Here is a 26,998-nt window from a genome sequence, read left to right on the forward strand (position 1 = left end):
CCGACCAGGCCGGGAATCGAACCCGGGACCTTCTGAACCGAAGGCCAGTACGCTGACCATTCAGCCAACGAGTCGGACTATCATTTCATTTCATCTGTCAGTCTTTAATCATTGCCCCAGAGGAGTGCGACAGGACTCGGCAGCCGGCACAATTCCTATTCTCGCCGCAAGTTGGGGGCTTCATTCATCCCATCCCTGACCCGGTCATTGACTGGAAAACAGGTTGTAGGTTTTCATTTTCAATACTGAAAACCAGTATTTTTTATAGTTATTTTCAAACTGTTGGTAGTGGTGGTTACTTTTGTTTTAAGGGGATGTGCAACTAAGCAACCATCTTCTTTAAAACCCGAATCAGAGAGAGAGAAAATTGAAGGGATCCGACACTTCGAAAAATGAAGGTATCGGCCGAAGAAACTCAAGGGCCATGAAGGGTGGCAAACTGAAAGACTCCCTAGGCCTCGAATGCTCTAATACCGTCGGATCGGAAAGGAACAAAAGTTGACCAAGACAGGTCGGTTGGATAGATGAAAGTGAGGAGCCTGCCACAAGTAAATGGAAGCAATGCCAGCACTCAGCTTGAGTCGCCAACTCACGCTCCCAAGTTAAGAGCCCTTGGGACTCAAACTGTTGGGTTGCATTCTGCGGTGCCATCTAAAAGAACAAAGATATCCTACTTGCCAATATAACATCTTGCAGTTATCCTTTAATTGTCATGTTGGTAACACTTTTCTTAAAAGAAAGAGCCGTGAAGGGCTTGAAAATGAAAGACCCCTTAGTTCTTGCAACGAATTATTGAATTTCCTTTTGGGAAAATCAATAGATCATAAATATGTATTTCAAAAACAATGTGTGACGCGATGTTACCTAGCAACCGTGCAGGCTTTGGTGTTAAGTATTGATGGATGGCCATGACATACAGATCTATGGCTTGTGCAGCTCTCAAGAACTGTTGCTAGGTAACATCGCGTCACACATTTTGTTATACGAACGGCGTTCTATATTGTTTTACAATTTTTTTCTACCCAAATGAAGTACATTACACATTAGTTGTTACGTCCACCTACTCAACATAATCTCCGTGTTCCTGTATGCACTTTTGCCATCGATGTGTCAGTCTCTCCAGACCTTCCTGAAACCATTCTTTCGGAGTGCTGCGTACCCATGCCTTGACAGCTGTGTCAAGTTCTGCAAAATCCGCAAAACGGCGACCACGCAGAGGTTTCTTCATGTTCCCGAACAGGTGATGGCACTGTTCGACATTTCTTTGGCGGTAGACTGCCCCTATGCTTCCATTGAATCGATTATTGTTTCGTTTGTGGCTCATGGCAATGGAGTCATGTCTCATCACAAGCCTAGTCATGAAGTCGGTTGGATATTTATCATGGCGTTGCCAAAGTTCTCTGCACACGTCCACATGCCTCTGCTTTTCGTCTGGAGACAAGAGTTTAGGCACCCACGTGGATGACACCTTTCCCAACTGTAAGCGACTGCTGCAGGGTGTTTCGGCTAATTCCCGTGGCTGCCTCCATTTCCGTAAATGTGATGCATTTGTTTCATTGGATGGCCTGTTCGATCCGGACAATGTTAGCTGGTGTTGACACTGTCACATTCTTTCAGAATTGGTTCTCTTGTCCACCGATGTGCGCCCTGTTTTCCAACTTTCTACCCAGTTGTAAACTGCTTTCCGTGACGGCCCATGTTCTCCACAGACTGCCACCAAGCGCCGATGAATTTCTGCAGTGGTCACGCCTTCTTTGAATAGGAACCAAGTCGTATAGCGCTGTCCCTGACGGTTGCTTTCCATGTTGTCTGCTCCTACGCTGACAGTGTTGTTATGAAATGGCTGTGACGAGTGCATTCGTTGGCTCCTGTGCGTGTGCTGCTACCAAACGGTGGAACAAGACACTAGTTACACGTCACCACCTTCAAAAGTGAAATGTGAATCATACCCGGACGTACAAAAAATGACGTGTAAAACAATATAGTACGCCCCACGCATGACACTATCTCGTTACATATGCCCGCGTGGTGGCCATGATCGTTAAGGCGGTTGAAGTCTAAAAGGTCTGACACCGAGGTTAGCCGGTTCGAGTCCCGCTGGTAGAAAAAAATTACCATCGGAATGTTGGCCGGCAGGGTAGGGGAGGTGGTGGTGGTGGTATACAATTCCTAATCACCAGACTGTGTGCACCTCTCCGTAGTGCTCATATGGAGCGAGGACATATGACGCTGTTGATGATGATTCGTCCGTCGGAGGGAGACGTTAAGCCTTGAGCAGACCCCTTGGAGCTATTCGACAGGAGAAGGCTATGTGCCGGCATCGGGTTTCACCCTCTCCCTTCCTACAATCATATATCACGCCATTCATTTCATTTCATTAACTTCTTTGATGAGGTTGACCTCAGGAAGGGCTTCCGGTCATAAAAACCTGCCACGACAGGTTCATCTCACCTTCATACCCGACCCCGTAGAGAAACGGGACAAAGGTCGGGCAAACACTATTTTGTTGCACAAATTTTCGGATGACCTTCAGCTCTAATATAATGTCAATAATACTATCCAGGTTGGAATGGAAAAGAAAGGAGAGGAAGTGCAGATAGGAAAGATGAAAGTGAGGAGTCCACTACTAGTAAGTAGAGTCACTACCAGACTCATTTATGGGTCCGTGGTTAATATATAAACTAATACCGAATGCACGGTGTTTGTATTCTGCCCTACGGTAGCTGTCTCAGCCGAACTCGCCCGTGGCCGCTCTGCTTTAAGCGTGTAAGCAATCTTATATGAAATCATACCTTATAAAATATGCTGGAAGTGTCTTCCTTCCTGAGTTGTACAGGCATCGCATCTGGTAACCACATTCCGTCTGACGCGAGCGAGTTCTACCACTGTAATGTTTCTGATTTCATACGTAATGTTTTCTTTCAGTTCCTCCAATGTGTGGGGATTTGTTCGATACAATTTTTATTTCATTTTACGCCCAAGTGAAAAACCACACACTGTTAGGTCTGGAGAACGAGGGGGGAATAGACTAGCACTAATCACTCTGTATACAAACACTTCCGAGATTGTAAGAAGGGAATCTTCTGCTGTATGAGCAGGGACTGAATCTTGTTGAAACCAACCACGCGATTTTTCTTTTCCCCTTAACTGATAGAAGAACGGCGTCAAAATATCATCCTGGTACATCTATGCATTTACTGCCGTCTCGAAAAATATAGGCCCAATTATTCGTCTTGCACTAACAGCACACTAAACACCAATCTTCCTATCATAATGAGGGACGTCATAAACACCATTAAAGTTTTCTGCACACCAACAGCGAGAGTTGTGTCTGTTCACACGACCATTAAGATGAAACCAGAACTTTTACATACAAAAATTTGGTGTTGCAATGATAAATGTCTCACCATGTTAAGAGCTGAGATTCAGCCTAGCGACTGATGTTAACGTGGTCGAACACGTGCAGGCTGCTTGCAAGGTCAAGAACTATGCGCGCGCCTCCCAAACTGCAGCTTGCGTCTCGGAGAGTAAAAACGCCGCTTCGACGGTCTTAGTTTATATGAGAGACCCTGTAGTGTTTAAAGGGCTTTTAAGTTTCCTATATACTTTGAAATGCGTCTGTAGAATTTGTAGATGGTAGTGGTGGTGATAATTGTTTGAAGCGAAGTACAACAGTTAGATTCTGCGCCGAATGAGAAACGTTTTGTCTTTGAGAGACTACTTACAGTATTGTCCAACCAAGCAGCTGTTACGTTGTCACGTGATCCAACGCACTCAGTGAATTGCACTCCACATTAAATATCACTTGCGTCAGACCAAAGTACTTTTACTTCATGAAAACGACTGCAACGGAGACATCTTCCTATTTGACATTTGACATAGGCAAACAGATTATAATCCGCTGTAGAATAGTAACTATGAAACGCTTCTCCAAGATCATACCGAGGTATTTCATACTTATACTCAACCTAGGTCTTTTCTGTGTTTAATAAATTAACCTGTTTTCTTTGCTCCAACTTGATAGAAGCAGGTTGAGATTCTTTGCTCCCTGTAGACCTAATAAATAAATAAATAAATAAATAAATAAATAAATAAATAAATAAATAAATAAATAAATAAATAAATAAATAAATAAATAAATAAATAAATAAGATGTAAACCACGAGAGAGCCACACACACACATACATATATATATATACACAACTTGCTTTACGTCGCACCGACACAGATAGGTCTTACGACGGCGATGGGAGAGGAAAGGGCTAGGAGTGGGAAGGAAGCGACCGTGGCCTTCATTAAGATACAGCCCCAGCATTTGCCTGGTGTGAAAATAGGTAACCACAGCAAACCATCTTCAGGGCTGACGACAGTGGGGTTCGAACACACTATCTCCAGGATGCAAGCTCACAGCTGCGCGACCCTAACCGCACGGCCAAGTCGTCCGGTGAACATATACTATAAGAAAACGATCTCAATTAAGACCAAGATTAGACACTTCAGAATGCTTAGGATTAACAAGTAGAAAAGACATTGAAGAAATCGAGAAGAAAGAACCAAAAATCCTATGAAAAATCGTCATACCCAGAAAATGCGCTGACATTGATTACGCTGTAACAAAAGGTCTGTACAAAACATGCGGCAGGATATCAAACGTTATACAAAATCGAAGGATTAAATTCTTGGAGAATGGAATGAGTGACGACTGGCTCACTAAAAAGTTTTCCCATTTTTTAACAAATCCAATAGAAAAGGTAACTCATATGAAAGATGGTTCATTAACACGAAGATGGATCTGCAAGAAATGAACATCACAGAAAAGGACATCTCCGACTGACAGAACCACATTCAGAAACAAGATACAGACATCTGAGGGGTTCCAGGAACCAAAAACAGCGACCAAACAGAAACAACATTGGACGGATGAAAAGAAAGGGTAAAATTCCAGACCTGTTCACGCATGGTTTATATTTACAACGCGATGCAGAACTTCCGTGGAATTCCTTTTAGAGAAGAAATTACCATATCCAGGGACCCTCTAACCCACCCTCAGAAATACATTTACTTTTATAACCTAACGAAGAGTAGTACACGCTATTCTCCATTGCTAGAATAGCTTGCTATTATCCAACATATAATCGGATATAACGTAATTCCTATACATTTTTAGAAATACATTCCGTTACCAACCCACGCAAAATAAAAGCACGAGTAAATAGAAAAACAGAGGTAATGAATCAACAATGGAAACAGTTATTGGTGGGGCCTCGTGACACTAAATGCACTGCTCGATCTCGAGGATTTAGCATTTGGTCATTAGCCGTCTGCTATAGCACGACAAGAAACAGGTCATTTAATAGGTCTAGGCCAGTCTCTATCATGGGAACAGTGGTCCAGGCACCCACCAGGTGGGAAAAAATGTGCTAAAATAAAGTAATTCATCTTTTCACCACTATCCCACATAGAATGCGCTGCTTCTTTGTCATTAGAACACACTCCCTTCGAGAAGCTTTTTCTATGGCCGCAGCGGATACTGTTCTCATGCAAGAAGATAGGTCATTGCACTTCGTCTTAGTTCCTAAGTAGACAGGTTGGCAGCGTTGTGCATGGAGCGATCATGACGTCCGCGAGAAATAAACATACGACAGACATATGGCAAATTTAGATGTTAGCGATGCATGTGGTGACCCATTGTACCAATGTTGCGAGAACAAGACTGCAGTAATGATAAAGAAAGGTGCTGCAAGCGAGCAAATGAAGGGATATCGGTGCCAAAGAAAACTGAAATCATGAAGAATTATTTACTTGGTCTATAGTAGGCCAAAATGGACTCAAAAATCTATTCCTAGTTACTGGTCATCCGTGATTTGTTAACAAAACCTCTATTATTTTCTTACCTTGAGATCTGGATCGGCATCGTTATTCAGCAACATGTCGGCACAGAAATATCTTCCATTTTGAACCGCTATGTACAGAGGTGTAAAGCCTCTTTCGTTTCTGCTGTTCACCTCTGCACCATGGCCTACCAGTAACTTACAACTCTGGAAGTTCCCTTCCTGAGCGGCGATGTGCAAGGCGGTGTTATTGTTTGCGTTCAAAGCTTTCACATCAGCGCCACTCTCGAGCAGCATCTGAACACATTCCACCAGCCATTTCTGAGCTGCCATGTACAATGCCGTGCACTCCTCATAGTTTTTGACCTCCAAATCACACCCTTTGTTAAGTAAAAGTCTTACGCATGTCGTGTGACCTCCATGTACTGCAAGGTGTAAGGGAGTGGAATACTTGTATGTCAGCACGTTTGTATCAGCACCAGCAGATAGTAAACAGTCTACGCACTCTGAAAAGCCTTTACCACATGCAACGTGCAGAGGAGAAAAGCCTTGCTGTTGCTGCACGTTCACATCAGAACCGCTTTTCACTAAGGTTCGTACACACTGAACATGATGGTTATACACTGCAAAGTACAAGGCTGTGTATCCCCATACTGCAGATACATTAACATCAGCCCCAGACTTCAGGAGATGTTCGAGGCAATCCAGATGCCCTCTTATGGAGGCAGCATGAACTGCGGTCCAGCCTAGACAGTCTGTTAGATCGACTCTGGCTCCGTTGTTCAGCAGGAGGATCAGGCATCCCAGGTAACCCGAGGAAGCTGCTACATGGAGAGGAGTATGCCCCTGAAGGTTCTTGCTGTTTACATCTCCAGAATGACGTATGAGCAACTGCAGCATCTAAAAGATGAAAGACATTCATCACCAAATGTAACTTGGGGAGTCTACAGAATATATTTTTAAGATAATTTTAATTTTATGAAATACTTCCTCTCATGCAGAGGCTGCCTTGCGACAAAGTATACTTTAACATTCATTTTTAGAAAAGAAATAGATACACTTGAGAAAGTTAAATGGTAACTTAATTGTGAAAATGATAGAATTATTAATTAACTCCTTAATGCAATCATGATAATTTCCCTTAACGTTATAACTGGCAGTGACATCTATTTCCAAAAACTGGTGGCAAAAATGGGAGTTATTCCCCTCGCTCCGATCATCAGACCCACTATATCGATTTCCTCTAGCTCGCGTTTATCTCTGTAATAAGGAATTGTTGGTAAGTAAATATTCCTTTTCTCAAGGTTGACATCTGAGTGCTGCGACTTATGGCTTTCAAAGCGGACAGTCAATGATGCAGCATCTTTTATTATTTTATACGGCAATGATGTCGATCCTTCTGTGGTTTCCGTTGTCCGCCTAGCCATGAACCTCTTCAAATATCTGGAAACCACGGTCTTTCAGCGTTGTCGCAATTAACGTGCGGATGTTACGATGCCGTTCCTTAAAAGTTCACCATGAGGCCAAGATCCCAGAACATGCGCAAGAGTTTCAATCTCCTTGAGGCAGCGCCTTCAAAGGCACTTGGTTTGAGATCTTTCTGGCACCGATCTAACTGCTGAAATGTTTGCCTTCATCTTAATTGCCTCACGCCATTCACTACATGGCAACCCTTGATGGTCTCGAATCTAGGAGTCAGCAGGAGAATATTCGTTTTATACACATACACCTCTTCCTTTCTGGTGCAAGTTACACCACTCATTGAATGCCCTTTCTCTTAGTACTCTTCTCACCTTTCTGGCGTCAGTTATTTCTAACTGAGGATATAGCAAATTGTCAGATGGAGGGACATTGTGGGATTGTAGTGTGAAAGTTATTTCTTCTTTCAGATTTCTTGTAGGATGGATGTATTCGTCACCTGAGATTAATAGTACCTTACAGATGTTAATGAGCTGAAGATGTACCTCCCAAGTGGCGTAGAAGAGTCCCAACCCCTTATAATTTTTTTCTCAGAGTAGACCATTTCATTAGGGATGTCTGCAGGTATTTGAAGAATTTCCGTAAGAGCACTTCGTATTAGTAGGCCTATGTCTGTATCAGCAAAAACCTTTTTCGGAATTTTCTCTAGTTTGATAGTTTGGAATATGTGTATGAGATATGGTCATACAACTGTGTTTAAAGTGGGATAATGTGAATAGTTTCAACATTTTTGATCATTGTTTTGAAAAGTAATATGTTAATCCTTCTGATGAAAATGTTGCATGATACTAGAATGTTAAGCAACATTTACTAAAGTTATGAAACAAAAGTTTATAAATACAGAGACGTAATGCCACTATCCTATTTTCCCCTCCAGTTTTAATAAGGGAATTTTAATGGGGCAATTTCGATATATCATGGGGTAATTTGAATAACACTGAAAATGGGCATTCATTACAATAAGAATATAATTCTGTATTAGTCAGTTCAAATTTACATGCAAAATTAAGTATTTGTCCGCCTCTGTGGTGTAGTGGTTAGCGTGATTAGCTGCCACCCCCGGAGGCCGGGTTCGATTCCCGGCTCTGCTACGAAATTTGATAAGTGGTACCAGGACTGGAACGGAGTCCAGTCAGCCTCGGTAGGTCAACTGCGTAGAAGGGAAAGGGGTCGATTTCCTCCTTAGCCATCCTCGAAGTGGTTTTTCGTGGTTTCCTCACTTCTTCTCCAAGGAAATGCAGGGATGGTACCTGACTTAAGGCCACGGCCGCTTCCTTCCCTCTTCCTTGTCTATCCCTTCCGATCTTCTCATCGCCCTATAAGGCCCCTGTTCAGTTTAGCAGGTGAGGTCGCCTGGGCGAAGTATTGGTCCTCTTTCCCAGTTGTATCCCCGACCCAATGTCTTACGCTCCAGGACACTGCCCTTAAGGCGGTAGAGGTGGAACCTCTCACTGAATCCGAAGGAAAAACAAACCCTGGATGGTAAAAGATGAAGAAAGAAAGAAAGAAAGAAAGAAAGAAAGAAAGAAAGAAAGAAAGAAAGAAAGAAAGAAATATTTGAGGTCATGTTGAACAGAAATCAGGATGATTCAATTTACACATGATTGTTCCATAAGTACAACGACCACAAATGAACTGTTCAATCAATCAGTACTGATCTGCATTTAGGGCAGTCACCCAGGTGGCAGATTCCGTATCTGCTGTTTTCCTAGCCTTTTCTTAAATGATTTCAAAGAAATTGGAAATTTATTGAACATCTCCCTGGGTAAGTTATTCCAATTCCTAACTCCCCTTCCTATGAATGAATATTTGCCCCAATTTGTCCTCTTGAATTCCAACTTTATCTTCATATTGTGATCTTTCCTACTTTTAAAGACGCCACTCAAACTTATTCATCTACTAATGTCATTCCACGCCATCTCTCCGCTGACAGCTCGGGACATACTCCTTAGTCGAGCAGCTCGTCTTCGTCCTCCCAATTCTTCCCAGCCCAAACTTTGCAACATTTTTGTAACGCTACTCTTTCGTCGGAAATCACCCAGAACAAATCGAGCTGCTTTTCTTTGAATTTTTTCCAGTTCTTGTATCAGGTAATCCTGGTGAGGGTCCCATACACTGGAACCATACTCTAGTTGGGGTTTTCCATCAGCTCCAACGTATCGCTTGTGATACCATGACTTGCAGCGCTGACAACGAATCCATTCCCACTTTTTACAGATAATTTAGAATAATAGCTCAGATTGAAAAAAATTGCAAATGTTGTTATTTTCTGCACATTCGTTCATAAGTTGCCCTTGGCCATTTGGAAGTGGCAGTTCTATTGATTGCTGTTTCATAACTCACACTTTCTGTATGAGTTCCTCTTCATCACTCTTTGATATTAGAGTTTTCTTGCCATTATTCGATTTGTGAAAATATTTGCTCGTGCTCAGTGATATTTCTCCCTAACAGAGGCGATATTTGCAGGTGAAGTCGAATGACAAAGTTTGGACTTGGATCGAGTAGGAGTTGTTCTCTTGTTAACCTTTTTCGGACTTAGGGGGATTTGTTGGACTGCTGCAGCAAGCTGAACAACGTTAGGTTCTTGTGCTGTTGAGGGACGCCGAGAAACATCATGTCGAGTTGTTGAGGGAAGTCGAGGAACATCATGTCGGTAGCTAGGGCCCGGGGAAGAGGAAGGAATATCTTCGGTGGCAGTATTAGTCTCGAAATGTACGAACCTGAAGCCTTACCCTTATAATATCTCACCATCTGAGATAATGAAATGTGTCTTAAAAGGTGTGGTAAAATGGTATACAAATACGTATTAGTCCCTGATTTCATAATCGAAATTACCCCATAACAGCGTATTCAAATTGCCGCGCGCGCCGACATGAAAATGTCGGAACGTAGTACAATAACAATCCAACAGAATGCACGATTAAGTGGCGTGGCGACAAGTAATGCATGCGGGAATCATAGGTAGGTTTCGTTAGCTTCATTGCTTTTATGCGGATTTCATAAGAACTTAAGGCACAGGCTTGTTAGGTTCCAAAATGGGAAAATTAATAAGCAAATAAGTAAATACAATGCAAATGTTAATTTTATAGCAGATGTATTCTACATACTGTACGTGAGTTGATTATGTTTGTAAGCATAGGAGATATTATGAGTAGAATTTTGTAAATAATATAAATTTATAAAGGACTAGCTGATGTACCCGTGCTTCGCTACGGAATTCTACATTGTATACGGAATTCTAGTGTACACGTTGTGAGGAAGATTGTATTAAATTGCAGAGCTCTTACCGTTACCCTAGAAACGCGACGGGGAAGTCATCAATTATCTTTTCTCATATGAAGACTGAGTTAGGGAATTTTCATTGTAATAGTAGACCCGCTTGCATACGATCAGTCACAATCAGGTTGGGGAGTTTTCATTATAAGGATAGACACTCGCTCTCCACCTGCCTTTTTACATCCTCAGAAAGATTGTCTTAGTGGTTTTCCCAACTGAAATGAATACACATTACAATGACGTCAGTAGGAATGGCGCGATTAAAAGCAATGCTTTCATATGAAATATTCGATCAAATGAAACGCCACACATTTTCTCACTTTTAACGAACAGGACTACACTACCGATCTAACAGCCCAAAGTTCCAGAGCTGAATGACCAAGCCGCAGACAGCCGTGATTCGTGAACACTCTTGGTCTTTTTTCGGCCGGGAGAGGGTCGAATAGTGGAGACTCCGAGGGCAAATCTATGCTCTTTTACTAATCTGTTTCCTACGAGTACCCGATGAGTCGGAAAATATCAATTCACTGCACTGGCGGCGGAAAAATCTATCTGACTTGGAGGCAAATTTTTCCTCCAAGCCAGAGGAGAAATCCCCTCTTCACTGATAATTTGGAATAAAATTAATGTAGAATTTAATAAATGTGAAGAGGAAGAAGCTTTTCTTTAGAACCGGCTCTTTTCAGGGTTGAATTTTGAGTTATATAGTGAATTGTGGTGCTATAATTTGGAATAGGCCTAAATTGTTATTCTAGACCAGGCCCTGCTACTACTACTACTACTATACTACTACTACTACTACTATTACTACTTTTAATTCAGCCTCTGCCTTAAATATGCACACTGCTCATTCAAAACAGCGCGTCAGAGTAGGGATCGAATAACTGGAATACTATGAAGAACCAATGTGTGTTACGTACCAGCTCTATCAGAAAATGCATGAACCAGAGGAATGGCATACTAAAGAAGAAAGTTTTCTAACTCCCCAGCTATTTCCCGCCAATATTTAGTCATGCTGTTATACTTGGTACGCTGCAGTAATCCCATCTATCGGAGCTGAGAGGCAGCATAAGTGACAAATAACATCACAACAAACAATGGTCAATGTATTGTTATTGTTCATCAATGTTATGGGCTTTCGACATTGTAGGCCTTGACGTTAAGTTTTGTTCCGACTCTGAAATACCACTTATCATTGTCGGTACGGTAAAAGTGAATAAAACATAAATGATCGGAAGTTGTATTCTCTGTTAACTTTTATTATGTAGTACATTCGACAGGACCAAAAACATAGGTAGTTAAATATTAAATTTTAGGCGCCTTCCCCTAAACTACAATTTCATCCCGGGTGAATAAAATTGTTTATAGCTTAAACAGTAGTTTTTTATTCCCCGACTCTATATACCGATTTTCATTAAATTCTTTTAACCCATTTTCTCGTGGCTCGGCGTCGATATGGACTTAGCAACATAATACAAATCCATGAATATCTGCGTTATCATAGCGTTGCGGTAAAATGTATGAGAAATAAATGGTCGGAAATTTAATTCTATATAACTTCGGTTATGTAGTATTTATCGATATGACCACTGATAATAAATGTATTTGAGAATCAAATTTTAGGCCTTCCTCTAAACTATCATTTTATTCAGCGTGAATAAAATGATTTATGGCCTAGATTGTAGTGGCTCATTCTCCGACTTCGCATGCCAGTTTTCAGTGAGATAGGACCACTAATGACGTAAATATTTAAGAACAAAATTTTTGGCCTTCCCCTATACTACCATTTCACACAGCGAGAAGAAAATGATTTATATCCTAGATTGTAGCGATTTATTCTTCCGACTTTACATACCAATTTTTATTAAGATAGGACCACTAATAACATAAATATTTGAAAATTAAATTTGAGGCATTTCCCTAAACTACCATTTCTATCAGTGTGAATAAAATTATTTATGGCTTAGATTGTAGCGACTTATTCTTCGACTTTGCATACCGATTTTCATTACATTCTCTTAGCCGTTTTCTAGTGATGCGTGTACATTCATAGGCTACAGACAGACAGACAGACAGACAGACAGACAGACAGACAGACAGACAGACAGACAGACAGACAGACAGACAGACAGACAGACAGACAGACAGACAGACAGACAGACAGACAGACAGACAGACAGACAGACAGACAGACAGACAGACAGACAGACAGACAGACAGACAGACAGACAGACAGACAGACAGACATTACGGAAAAGTAAAAAGTGCATTTCCTGGTTACTGTGGACATGACCGATTACATAAATGCCATTATTTTCAAATTCTGAGCAATGTACAGACAAAACTCTTATTTTATATGTATATATATATATATATATGAGCTGTGTGTTTAATAGAAAGAAAATGTTAGTGTAAATTGTATAATACTGTATTTTAGGTAAATGTCTTCTTCTCTTGTTAATTTAAATTTTAGTGCTCATTAAATGTATTTTTGTGTGCCATTTGCCTCCAAGGTAGACACCTCATTTGCAAATAAATGATTTTGATTTGATTTGAACTTAATCTTATGAACTACAGAAACAAGAAGCTTTCGCTGCTTACCTTGGCTAATCTAAATTCGTCCACAGACTTACAGATTCACAGATATTTTTGGAAACTCTATGGATATGCTAGGCATACTATCCTCGTTCCTGTTAAACTTACACTGACATAATGGCGCTTTTCTAGTTTTAATAAATTTCTCGTAAATGCTTACCGTTGTCTAATTTACCCCGCTTTTAAAAATGCTTCCAGTGTACCCTATACTTCAAGCAGTGCAGTCGCTCAACATATAGAGTATCGGTACATAACCCTTTGATGGAATTTATTTATATGTCTTTAAACATCGTAGAGAATTAATTATCTTCACAAATTTGTCTGTAAAATTTGTAGATGGTATAATAGATAAGGTAACAATGCATTTTGCAACAATTAAAATTTAATGTAAAAAATTCTAAGTTACATGTAGGGCGATCTTTCTATTGTGCAATATACGTGAATGTGTACATTTAATAGTTCAATATTACAAGGATAGTTATATTCTAAGTTTTTGAGTGTGATTAAAGAATCATTTAGTACGTATTTGATTACAACATTTTAAAACTAATTTCAGCTCAAAGCTATGATGGCAGATTGGTTTTGTTAATGCACAGTTTATCTCTGACAACTGTCTTTTTATCGTTGAAATAGCTATTTTTAACGTCTTGAAACCCAATTATTTCCATTGTTCATTTTCAATACTAGCAGAAGTATCCGTTGTGAAAAGGGATGAAAAGAGTTTAAATACTGGCGGAGAACAACAACAACAACTGCTGCTGATGCTGCTGCTGCTACTACTACTACTACTACTACTACTACTACTACTACTCAATGTTTTCACTCCTCCCTGAAGGGGGAGGCGGGCTTCTTAGACGACGACTCCGTCTCATAGACCAGGAGATTCGTATTGGAGAAGGAGATTGGCGGTGAAGGAGAGAGGGTTGGCGGCCGTGGCCTATACTAGGAACTGTCCCGGCATTCGCTTTAGTGCAGGAGAAAGGAAAACAACGAAAGCCATTCTCAGGACAGCCTATGGTGGGTACCAGCACCTCTCCGTCTCCCGAATGCAGAAGCGTAGAGCCACGGTAGAGCCGTGTCCACCCGTCCTCTGCTTGGTCGGTTGGTTGGTCGGTCGGAGTGCAGAGCTGTCGGACCATGGACCAGCTATAGCCTTTGTTGGCCGAAGCCTAATCTGCAACCGTCGACCGAAGAACAAAACGTCTCACAATCCTTGTCATAAATACTAATGTTATTAGCTTTACGTCCCACTAACTACTTTTACGGTTTTCAGAGACGCCGAAGTGCCGGAATTTAGTCAGGCAGGAGTTCTTTTGTGCCAGTAAATCTACGGACACGAGGGTTACGTATTTCAGCACCTTGAAATACCACCGAACTGAGCCAGGATCGAATCTGCCAAGTTGGGGTCAGAAGGCCAGCGCCTCAACCGCCTGAGCCACTCAGCCCGGCAATCTTTGTCGTGCAGAGCCGACTGACACAGTGTCCTTCCCAGGATTGCATGCGCACCGGTTTGTGGTACAGAGTATCCCTTGGCAGAAGTTTTATCAAGTAGGTTCCATTTACTGATGCTAATGTGACAACATCTTGGAGAGACCACAAATTTAGTGAAAAAAAGGAAAATCCTCAGCCTGTTTCCAGTCATTCAACCGGGTCAGGACTGGAATGAATGAAGCCCCCATATAGCGGCGAGGGCAGGAATTGTGCCGGCTGCCGAAGCCTGTCGCACTCCTCGGGGCAATGATTAATGGCTGACAGATGAAATGATATACGAGAGTGTTGCTGGAATGAAAGATGACAGGGAAAACCGGAGTACACGGAGAAAATCCTGTCCCACCTCCGCTTTCTTCAGAACAAATCTCACATGGAGTGACCAGGATTTGAGCCACGGAACTCAGCGGCGAGAGGTCGGCGTGCTGCCGCCTGAGCCACGGAGGTTCCATAAAAATACTACCGGTATGTGATTGAATGATGACTGGTATGATGATTTTTCGGTATTTGCACAGAACAGCATTGAAATAATTCCTGATCAAAGAGAGTGCATCACACTAGATGGCCCCCTCTACCTCTTCAGGGTGGGGAATGAAAACTTTACGTTGTTTGTTTTGTTAGACTCTAGTTCGTATTGCAAATGAACCACGTAGAGTGATATTAATGTAATGTCGAACAGCCGAGGAGCTGCCTGGCCGAGGCTGTAAAGGCGTGCTCCGTTCACCTAGAAGAACGTGGGTTCGATTACCCATCAAGAAGTTTAAGAAACGAGATTTCCATTTCCAGAGATGCGCATGGTCCTGAAGTTCATGCAACCCAAAAATAAATACCAGGGATCAAAGGCGGCCGGGCGTAGAGCTAACCAGTCTACCCCACCAAGTGCCGAGGTTACGGATAGTGGAAGCCCTTTCCAGGCCCTTCATTGTCTGTACGGAGATAACTTTGATTTTACCGAGCAGCCGCGATACAGGAAGGAAGACAAATTTCATTGAAATGATTGGAAGTCCTCTCAGTTTTAATTACTGTGTTGATGGGGTTATATTACCTCATGGGATTCACTGTAAATACGTAGGTGTTATTATAATAAAAGACCTTCGTTGGGGAAATCACATTAACGAGATTGTAAGAGAGAGAGAGAGATTTATTAAAGAAATAATAAATCGCTCATTCTCCAATGAGGGTGACCGTTCGGATCCGGAATACGATTAGGTTATAATTTCAGTAAAATTTATAAACATCAAAAGTGAACATTTATAATTGTTAATGCTGCTATTGTGTTTTTTTCTCCGGGCGTGGGGGTGGGGGAGAAATGTTAATCACGTTCTCAGGTATAGATTGAAATGGATGACTTGTAGAGAGTCCAGGGGCGTAGCCGAAGCGAGGGGGTTACTGGGGTTTAGAACTCCCATATTTTTTTACAAAAAGGTAATAAACAGAAACTGACGGTAAACAATACACTAAATACACATTCAGAGACATAATTGTAAAACCAACAGATCTGTTGAGACTTTTGTAAGAAGCCTCAAAAGTTGGATTTTAGATTGTAATCTGAACATACCATTCGCTGTAAACTTGTTGACCTTGATCGCATTGTCCTTATTCTGTATCTAGGCCTATATATAAATAAGAGTTTTGTCTTTACATTGCTCAGAATTTGGAAAGAATGGTATTTCTGTACCGGTCATGTCCACAGTAACAAGGAAATGCACTTTTTACTTTTCCATAATTTCTGTCTGTCTGTATGTACACACATCTCTAGAAAACGGCTTAAGGCAATTTATTGAAAATCGGTATACAGAGTCAGGGAATAAGTCGCTATAATCTAAGCCACAAATAATTTTATTCACGCTGATAGAAATGGTAGTTTAGGGGAAGGCCTAAAATTTAATTTTTAAATATTTATGTTATTAGTAGTCCTATCTTAATAAACATTGGTATGCAAAGTCGGGAAATAAGTCGCTACAATCAAGGCTGTAAATAATTTTATTCACGCTGATTGAAATGGTAGTTTAGGGGAAGGTCTAAAACTTAATGCTTTTACGTCATTAGTGGTCCTATCTCATTGAAAACTGGTATACAAAGTAGAAAAATGAACCACAAGAATCTAAGCTATAAATAATTGTATTCACGATGAATGAAATGGTAGTTTAGGGGAAGGCCTAACATTTAATTCTCAAATATTTATAGTGGTCGTATAAATACTACATAACCAAAGTTATATAGAATTAAATTTCCGACCATTTATGTCTTACACATTTTTACCGTACCGGCTATGATAACACAGGTATTCATGAATTTGTATTTTTGTTGCTAAGTCCATATCGATGCCGAGCCACGAGAAAATGGGTTAACAGAATTTAATGAAAATTGGTATATCGAGTCGGAGAATAAGAAACTACAGTCTAAGCTATAAACAATTCTATTCACCCAGGATAAAATTGTAGTTTAGAGGAAGGCGCCTAAAATACAACTCTTAAATACCTATATTTTTGGTCCTATCGAAAAGTACTACATAACAAAAGTTACAGAGAATACAATTTTCGATCATTTATGTTTTACCCACCGCCGTCTCAATCTCTATATACTGCCTGCTCTGTGCCGCGAGAAATGCGTTAACAGCGACATTGCAGATGGCAGCACTTACCGCACCCAGAGCACATGTTGGTTAAATGAGACTTCATCTGTAAAGCCAATATAAAATGAAAAATAATCCTTAACATGTTACTAACTGAAAAGATAATGCACATACAGAAACTTGCATTTCACATTTGAGCTTGGCTTAAGATATAGAAACGTAAAATACATAAAATCTTACCAGTTACAGTAAATATATTAGGATCATCCCACTGCTGCCCACCGCTGCATGGTACATAAACATTTCAGAATTTTCTCGACACGAGTAACGGAGCACCTTTTCAGTCTTTTTCTTACTGTTATTTACCAGCAGTGGACGCAAAAAAAAATTCTATCACTATTTCGCTGACCATTTGTTCATAACCAGATTTCAGGATGCGTTTTACGGCACATAATGCGTGCGTTCGTCATGTCATTAAATCCACCACCCAATTTCACTGAACTAAATAGAGCTTCTATTGCGTCTCCAGAAAATAATCTAGTCAGAACATAAAATAACCGTTTTTGTAACAGATAAGACACACATTCCACTATAGATTTCACAGTTAGCGAAACAGCATCTGCCGTCTCATTAGTCAGGCACTTCAGTTTTTCACGTTTTGATTCCAACCGAATTATTTTAACGTACTCGATGAAATCATCATTCAACCATTGTAAGTATTTTATCTGCTGGTGAATAGAATGCACACAATCTGACTTGTTTTACCGAAAAGCATTACAGTAATCATTTCTGAACTAAAAGGGATAGATCGGAGACTTCTAAACCTTTAACGAGGAAGTAGACAGCAGGACTAAAGAACTCGGATTACAAGTCGGATTACACAAGAAAACACAACAGTTTATTCGCGAGAGCAGGAGATTTTACTATATTTGTGCCGCATACACCTTCAACATTGACCACGCAAACGAACTTGTCACTGGTTCGGTCGTAGAGGAGCCGTACCTAATCAGCCATTTAATCGGCGATTACTGTTACGCTCCTCTCTGTTGCTCTGAACGTTTTACATTCAGCCCTAAGTCTTTCCTTCACTAACTGGGAAATCCTGACAAACACTATCAACATTTTCCATTTAGGCAAACTGTCCAGAGTACTTCGTGACGGAGCTGACACTAGGCCAGGAGTCCTGCCATATTCGTAACCGTTTTGGATACTATTCCCCACGCCACATAGTACCGCCTGATTTGTTCTGATTGTCCGGGTTTTGTCTTGCGAAAATTATGAATTTAATTTAAAAAACGGTCGTTTTTCCTTTATATATGGCTGCTTCCTTTGCTTTATTCAGACGATCAATTTCTGGGTTGTCTTCGAATTGTCTCTATAGTCTTTTAACTTCATTATGGTTACTCATCAGCTGTTACCGCAGTCTCAGAATTCTTGATCGGAGCCTCTAATGTCTAATTTTCTGACCACTGCTGTCATTCTTACTCGTTGGAATATTGAGTTGGATTGATACATCGTTTTCAAATGAATTTAGTACTCGTCATCCAATGTATTTCCTGCGGTTGAAGAGCTTATTTTATTACAGACTTCTTCCGAAGAAATATCTTGTCGTTGTCTTCGCTTTCGTGGAGCTATTTTTCTGGTTTGACGGTAATGGGGATAATTCGAAGACCGTCTAGGCACGCTCTCTGTCTTCAATATATTTTTCTTTTAGTTTTATCTTTTAGCTCCATCTCTAAAATTTAGGCTACAAACACGAGAATAATCGAATGGAATCCATTGCTTACCCTTGGTTGATCCTTGCCTTCATATAGCGTTAAGCCAATTTTCCCAAAGTTCTTTACTTGGAGGGATAACAGGAATCCTCACACCTTAAGAATTTAGATTTCCTGCTTTGATATACAGAGAGGAACACAACAATTAATCATTTTACAACCACAGACACACACATAAATGTTCGATGCAAACGCACTAGAACACAACAACGTGGGTACGGAGATAAGTTGGGTGCGTTAGCTGGCGCCCCTAGCGGAGGTTCGTGACACTAAGAGATCACGCTGAGAAGCATGTTAACCGCATAGCATAGAGCAGGCAGTATGTTTTACCGTACCGACTATGATAAGTGGTATTTCAGAGTCGGAAAAAACGAAATGTGAAGGACTACAATATCGAAAGTGCATAACATTGATCAACATTGACCATTGACCATTGTTTGTTGTGATGTTATTTGTCTCTTATGCTGCCTCTCAACTCCGATATGGGATTACTGCTGCGTACCGAGTATAACAGTCTGAATGAATATTGGCGGGAAATAACCGGGGAATTAGAACACTTTCTTCTTAAGCATGCCTCTGGTTCATACATTCCAGCTCTGGAACTTTGGACTGTTAGATCGGCAGTGTAGTCCTGTTCGTTAAAAATGAGAAAATGTGTGGTGTTTCATTGATCGAATATTTCATATGAAAGCATTGCTTTTAATCGCGCCATTCCTACTGACGTCATTGTAATGTACGTTCATTTCAGTTGGGGAAACCACTAAGACAATCTTTCTGAGGATGTAAAAAGGCAGGTGGAAAGTAAGTGTCTACTATTATATTGAACGCTCCCCAACCTGATTGTGACTGATGGTATGCAAGAGGGTCTACCATTACATTGAAAATTCCCTAACTCAGTCTTCATATGAGAAAAGATGTTTGATTTCCCCGTCGCGTTTCTAGGGTAACGTTAAGAGGTATGCAATTTAATACAATCTTGCCCGCAACGTGTACACTAGAATTCCGTATACAATGTAGAATTCCGTAGCGAAGCACGGGTACATAAGCTAGTTCAAATATAAGATTTTGTAATTTACTACAATCTGAATATCAACATAATTAACTTTTATCAGTGTCCTTATAATGAAAGGTCTTGCATACGCGTACCGCACACGCACAAGCACCTTCATTGTGTTCTATTATCACTCCCCCCCCCCAACGGCCGATCTTGGCTACGCTACTGAGAGTCCCTCAGAATCTGTATTAGTATTTTTTCTATTTTGTAGAATGGAACTTTCAAATTTTGTAGTAAGATCGATTTCTGACTAGGGAGGGTTACAGACAGCTTCATGTGGTTATGAAAGTATTCAGGGGTTGTACTAAGGATGTAAAGGAGAGGGCGTGTAAGTCTTTGGTAAGACTCCAGTAGAGTATGGTTCTAGTGTATGGGTTCCACACCAGGATTACTTGATATGAGAAATGGAACAGATACATAGGAAAGTAGTACGATTTGATTTCCGATAAAAGGGTAGTGTTACAAAAATGTTGAAAACCTTGGGCTGGGATAACTTGGGAGTAAGGAGACGAGCTGCTCGACTAAGTGGTATGTTCCGAGCTGTCAGTGGAGAGTTGGAGTGGAAGTGACATTAGTAGACGAATAAGTTGAAGTGGAGCTTTCAAAGGTAAAAACTGCAATTCAAGAGGCCAAAACGAGGCAAATATTCACTTATAGGAAGAAGAATTAGGGAATAGAATAATTTATCAAGGGGAACGTTCCATAAATGTCCAAGTTTTTGGAAATCATTTAAGAAATGACTAGGTGGACAATTGCTAGGGAATCTGCTACCTGGGCGATAGTCCTAAATGCAGCTCAACGATTGACTGATTGATTGATTGATTGATTGATTGATTGATTGATTGATCGATTGATTGTAGAAATTTCAGTTCCCATTATTTGCTGGACGTCTGAAGTATTCTTGGCCGTGAGTTAGAAAATAGACAATCGAACTTGGGCTCTCTGAACCGAAGGCGAATACGCTTACTATTCAGCCAAGGAGGACATACGCAGTAGTGGTCCCCTCTCCCCCATCCTCCCACTTTGTGGAGAAAACATTACATTTTATTCCCTTTTAGCTGACTGAAACTAGGAATTATAAGAATTATTAAGAAAAGCGATGTGTACAAGTCCTGTTATGAGCTAATTGTTTCCTTTATTTTCTTTAACTGGTAACACATTTTTTAGCGTAAATACGCACAAAATGTCGTTTGTCACGGCTAACCCATTTGTGTAGCGCCACAGCAAGTAGTGGAGACTTTGCATGTGCTGTGAGGAAGGGTAGTAGGGGTATATATTTTTTTGCCAAAATCATGGACACTGAGGTATAAGCAACAGCTTGCCGCGCGCATTCATCAGCGTGACAGTGTCTTTTGTGTTTGTTAGTTTCTTAGTGTGTAGTCAAGTACCAAATAATTTTTAATTGTGTAATTACGCCGTATTCTATTCAATTGTAATACATGTGTAATATTGTGCCTTTGGTGAAGGTTTATTGAATAGTATTGATCAACATCCCAAAAAATCTGTTATTCGGGAGTCCCGGGTTCGATTCCCGGCAGGGTCGGAAATTTTAACCATAATTGGTTAATTCCGTCGGCACTGGGGCTGGGTGTATGTGTCGTCTTCATCATCATTTCATCCTCATCACGACGCGCAGGTCGCCTACGGGAGTCGAATCAAAACACCTGCATCTGGCGAGCCGAACTTGTCCTCGGGCACTCCCGGCACTAAAAGCTATACGCCATTTCATTTCATTTACTGTCAGACTGTACCTCTCTGTCAAAATTCGCTCATAGAACATAAAAATGTACAATTTTGTTGATATATTTCAATTTTGGTGTAGGATACCCCGCCCCACACCCCGTCCGATATATCTCACAAACCGGGCACTTTTGGGCCCCCCATTTCTAGTTCCCAATCGCCGCTGCTGGTACATAGCATTAACTATTATTAATTACTTGGTAAATGCTTTATGGTTTGGTTTAGCGCAAACTTACATCAACCTTGGAGAGAATACCAGTGGACAATGAGAGCACTGGGATAATGAAATTAGCTTACCTTGATATTGTTTCTCTGCGTAGCGAGATGCAATGCTGTTTCTCCATTGCTGTCCCTGGAGTTGATATCCGCTCCATCCCATAGCAACTTGAGTGCCGGGTAGGGGTCACCGCTCCTCACTACTGCCAAGAAAAAGCGGTTGAGAATACGTGTCGCGTCCGCCTTGGGCATGGAGCTTGGTAGCTGCGACCTGCTGAGTGAAAGTCATTGATTATGTGGGATTTCGGCAAGTTGAATGTACATATTTATATATTCTTCTTTAGCTTACTGACATTGAGAGAACTGATATTCCATGGGCGTAATAGCTACAGAAATATTAATTCTGAGTGGCAGTGGCTTGAAAGTGCTTAGAATTTCATTAACATCTCCTCGGGACCAGGTTGGATCCGGAAGATACGTTTGTTACATAAATAACAGAGTTAAAATTTCGTGTCCTCGTTCTGAAGTGAATCAGACCTATTCAGGTGCACGTCGAATCGATGTAAGCTGCATGTACCCTTTTGACCAGATACCAGCCTCCCCCTGCTAATCGCAAATTTCTGGCAGTTTCGAAAATCGAAACCGGGCCTCCGGTGATGGCAACTGATTATGCTAGCCGTTACACCACGGAGAAGAACAATAACACAATTCATATACATTTTACTGCACGTTTTGTATATAGGGTCATTTAAAAAATATTCTGCTTCAAGTTGGATGAACATGTTGAAGCGATTGCGGTCTCGTCGAACTGAAGACGAAAGATGGAAGATTTTTTGAAACTAAGACGTTGCCTGACTTTAACCGGGTGATATAACCCTCGATATGAATAGCGCATCTGCACGTGTGTTGTTTATCCAGGTCAGTACGATGTGGATCTCCCTGCACAAAACTCAGTGCCGGCTTTGTTTTCCCTCACCCTAGACAAATGATCACTAATGCCATCGCAACCATCACTCCAGATATGCTCCAGCGTATGAGGCTAGAAAATGATCATCAATTCGATGTCTGCTGTGCCACAAATGGCCCATAAATAGAAATATATTAAGGTATGTAAAAAACAGAACCTCCATCTTTCTTCTTCAGTTTAAGACCATCATAGCCCCAGCATGTTTATCCTACTTGATGCAGACATTTCTTAAATTATGATTGTTCTTTTTCGATGATCCGGCACTTTTACAACAATATTGATAGTACAACAAGAAAACGTATCTAAATAAAATATATATGCAAATACAGTATATACAATTTAAAATCGAGGTCAGTTAGTTTACTGTGCATTACTTCAATTAATAAAGCAAAGAGGAAGGGGATCTCTTGTCTTCACCAATGTAATATCCGTACTGACACAAAAGGTTCTTTCTTTCGAAGTAGCCTTAATTCGGGATCATGAATCCAGGCCTATTTTTCATAGGCGAGTATAGAAAAAAGCACTCTTAATACGACTTTTTTTATATAAAGGAGATTTCATCGACAAAAACGATTTAATTCTAAAATGATTATTTTCAATTATAACTGTAAATCACTTTAAAATATTTCACACCGAGCTCGATAGCTGCAGTCGCTTAAGTGCGGCCAGTATCCAGTAATCGGGGGGTAGTGGGTTCGAACCCCACTGTCGGCTGGGGCTGTACCTTAATTAAGGCCACGAGCGCTTCCTTCCCATTCCTAGGCCTTTCCCATCCCATCGTCGCCATAAGACATATCTGTGTCGGTGTGACGTAAAGCAAATAGCAGTAAAATATTTCACAGAGAATTGTAATCGTCTTAGAATTAACTAATTTTTGTTTTGTCACTGAAATACTCTTAACTTTCAAAGATCATACATCCTAGATTTAAAACGATTATTTGTAGGAGTGAATTTAATGTAGGAACACAGTATTATCTACGTAATCAGTCTGGATAAACAAGCTTATACAGGAATGCGTTTGCTAGAGTATGTAGAATAGCAAAATATAGATGAAACTCTATTACCGAGCTCGATAGCTGCAGTCGCTTAAGTGCGGCCAGTATCCAGTATTCGGGAGATAGTGGGTTCGAACCCCACTGTCGGCAGCCCTGAAGATTTTCCGTGGTTTCCCATTTTCACACCAGGCAAATGCTGGGGCTGTACCTTAATTAAGGCCACGGCCGATTCCTTCCCACTCCTAGCCCCTCCCTGTCCCATCGTCGCCATAAGACCTATGTGTGTTGGTGCGACGTAAAGCAACTAGCAAAAAAAAAAAAAAAAAAAAAATCTCTATTAATATATTTTACCTGTGTGAAATTTCCATCTCTTAGCAAGAAAATTCACACGAGAGGATTCAGTGAAAAAAATGACCCCGAACGACTTAATGGATATCATCAGCAGAAAAATCCACGAGTCAGTACGAAAATGTCAAAATCTTGAGAAATAATGTGTTTTGCTTGTCCTCTTTTAACCCTTGGATACTTGCACTAGATAAAATTATACCGTTTCTCTCGTGGACTACTGATATAGCCTAAACGGTAATTCGATTTGAAAGACTCTCAAGCACTAATTTCTTTTAATAATATGGATAAAAGGAAAATTCGTGTCCTCACCGCGAGGTGGTGCAGATTTTTTCAGATACAAGCCCCAATGGAGGTGAACTGCATGTACCATTCTAACCACATACCAGCCCTTCTGTGATTCGTAAATTTCCGACAGTGCCAGGAATCGAAACCGCACCCCCGGGGAGGGCAGCTTATATCGCTAACCGTTACTCTACGGAGGTAGATTACGATATTGGTTCTTATAGAGTTTATACGAAGTTATAATGCCAACTTTGAAGTCTTAACGCATTTCCCTTCTTGATGAAAGGAGAAAAATGACCTATGAATAAATTAAGTTTTATCGCAAGCTTTAAGGAACTCTTTCAACGAAGAAAAATAAAAAGAAATATTTTCACACATATTTAAATGTAGACTACACTATTACTGTTGCAATAATTTTTTTGTTAGAAAATCTAAGCAAGCAATCTAAAGCAAGTCCATTATTTTAATTTATACTATGACGTAATTGCCGTCGGAAAAATGACCCTTTAGCGAATTGTACTTTCAGCATGGTTTTATTAGAAATCGTCTCCGATCGGTAGAACTCGGCTTCACGGTAATGGAAACACGAATAGTCAGAGAGATTATGAATAATCGAACACCAAACTTACTGTAGCCTTTCTGAATTGTTTCTCCGTCCGATTGCAGCATCGTACCCATCAAATGGCATCAATACATTCCTATCTCAAGTAACTTGCAGCCATCACCATGTGGACTAATGTATAGGTTAATCCATTTCCGAAAGATAAATATGGTAAACATATGTTATTATTATTATTATTATTATTATTATTATTATTATTATTATTATTATTATTATTATTATTATTTAATCCGTTTACCCTCCAGGGTTGTTTTTCTCTCAGACTCAGCGAGGGATCCCACCTCTACCGCCTCAAGGGCAGTGTCCTGGAGCGTGAGACATTTGGTCGGGATACAACTGGGAAGGGGGACCAGTACGTCGCTCAGGCGGTCTCACCTGCTACGCTTAACAGGGGCCGTGTGGGGGATGGGAAAATTGGAAGGGTTAGGCAAGGAAGAGGGAGGAATGCGGCCGTAGCCTTAAGTCGGATACCATCCCGGCATTTGCCTGGAGAAGAAGTGGGAAGCCACGGAGAACCCCTTCGGGAATGGCTGAGGTGGGAATCGAACTCCCCTGTAATTAGTTGACCTCCCGAGGCTGAGTGGACCTCGTTCCAGTCCTCGTACCACTTTTCAAATTTCGTGGCAGAGCCGAGAATCGAGTCCGGACCTTCGGGGCTGGCAGCTAATCACACTAATCTACACCACAGAGGTTAAAATGTCCGCCTCTGTGGTGTAGTGGTTAGTGTGATTGTCTGCCACACCCAGAGGCCCGGGTTCGATTTCCGGTTCTGCCACGAAATTTGAAAAGTGGTACGAGGGCTAGAACGGGGTCCACTCAGCCTCGTGAGGTCAACTGAGTATAGGGGGGTTCGATCCCTCCTCAGCTATCCTCAAAGTGAGTTTCCGTGGTTTCCCTATTTCTTCCCAGGCAAATGCCGGGATGGTACCTAACTTAAGGCCACGGCCGTGTTTTTCCTTTTCTATCCCTTCCAATCCTCCCATCCTCCCACAAGACTCCTGTTCAGCATAGCAGGTGAGGCTACCTGGGCGATGTTCTGGTTCTCCTTCCCAGTTGTATCCCCCGACCCAATGTCTCACGCTCCAGGATACTGCCCTTGAGGTGGTAGACGTGGGTTCCCTCGCTGAGTTCGAGGGAAAACCAACCCTGGATAGTAACCGGATTAAGGAAGAAAGAAGAAATTCACTATGGTATGAAGTAAAATATTGTACGCAACAGTAACTATAGTGGCAAGTTTAAATCACTCATTTCGAAATTCCGTCCTCGCTTGCTGTTACATCTCACTCGTAACGTAGAAGATCACTTTGCATGGCACTAGCGTAAATCTAGCCTCTGCTCTATTTGACTTCGTTGTGAACTGTTATATATTTGGTCTCCGATATCTCTTAATCTTCCGTGCACGTCATAATAACGTCACAGTACCGCCAGAATTCACACATCACGTCCGCTGAGACATTCCGTAAAAATAGCCTTAGAGTGATCTGTACAGATTTTTCTTTAGACCCCTCCTGCAGACTTCCTTGTAGGCCTATTTTTTCCTCGTCCACACAGGAAGAAAAGCAAGTACATCTAAACTTGAAGTTCGATAACTGTTGATATCGTGATCATTACCATATAATCCGAAAAACTGGATGGGCTAAATAAAACTGGCCGGTAAAATATTTACGTGGGATTGACCCTTGTTAATGAATATCACAGAAGACGCCGGAAATTGCCTCTTGTGACGAAGTGAAAAACGGTGGATTCTAAAGTCT

At 41.1% G+C, this 26,998-nt stretch overlaps 1 protein-coding gene across 1 annotated transcript in view; it reads right to left on the reverse strand.

The window, feature by feature from the left end:
- Nucleotides 1-26,998, reverse strand: part of LOC136857141 (serine/threonine-protein phosphatase 6 regulatory ankyrin repeat subunit B) — a 140,122-nt gene that overhangs the window by 98,758 nt on the left and 14,366 nt on the right. Inside the window, exons 2-3 of the mRNA XM_068224986.1 lie at nucleotides 22,112-22,301; nucleotides 5,896-6,732 (exon numbers count right to left, since the gene is read on the reverse strand). Coding sequence (XP_068081087.1) covers nucleotides 5,896-6,732; nucleotides 22,112-22,282 — 1,008 coding nt within the window. The 5' untranslated portion in view covers nucleotides 22,283-22,301. The remainder of the gene's footprint in view (nucleotides 1-5,895; nucleotides 6,733-22,111; nucleotides 22,302-26,998) is intronic.

This window comes from Anabrus simplex, chromosome 1 (genome assembly GCF_040414725.1).
Source record: "Anabrus simplex isolate iqAnaSimp1 chromosome 1, ASM4041472v1, whole genome shotgun sequence".
Classification (NCBI taxonomy): Eukaryota; Metazoa; Arthropoda; class Insecta; order Orthoptera; family Tettigoniidae; genus Anabrus; species Anabrus simplex.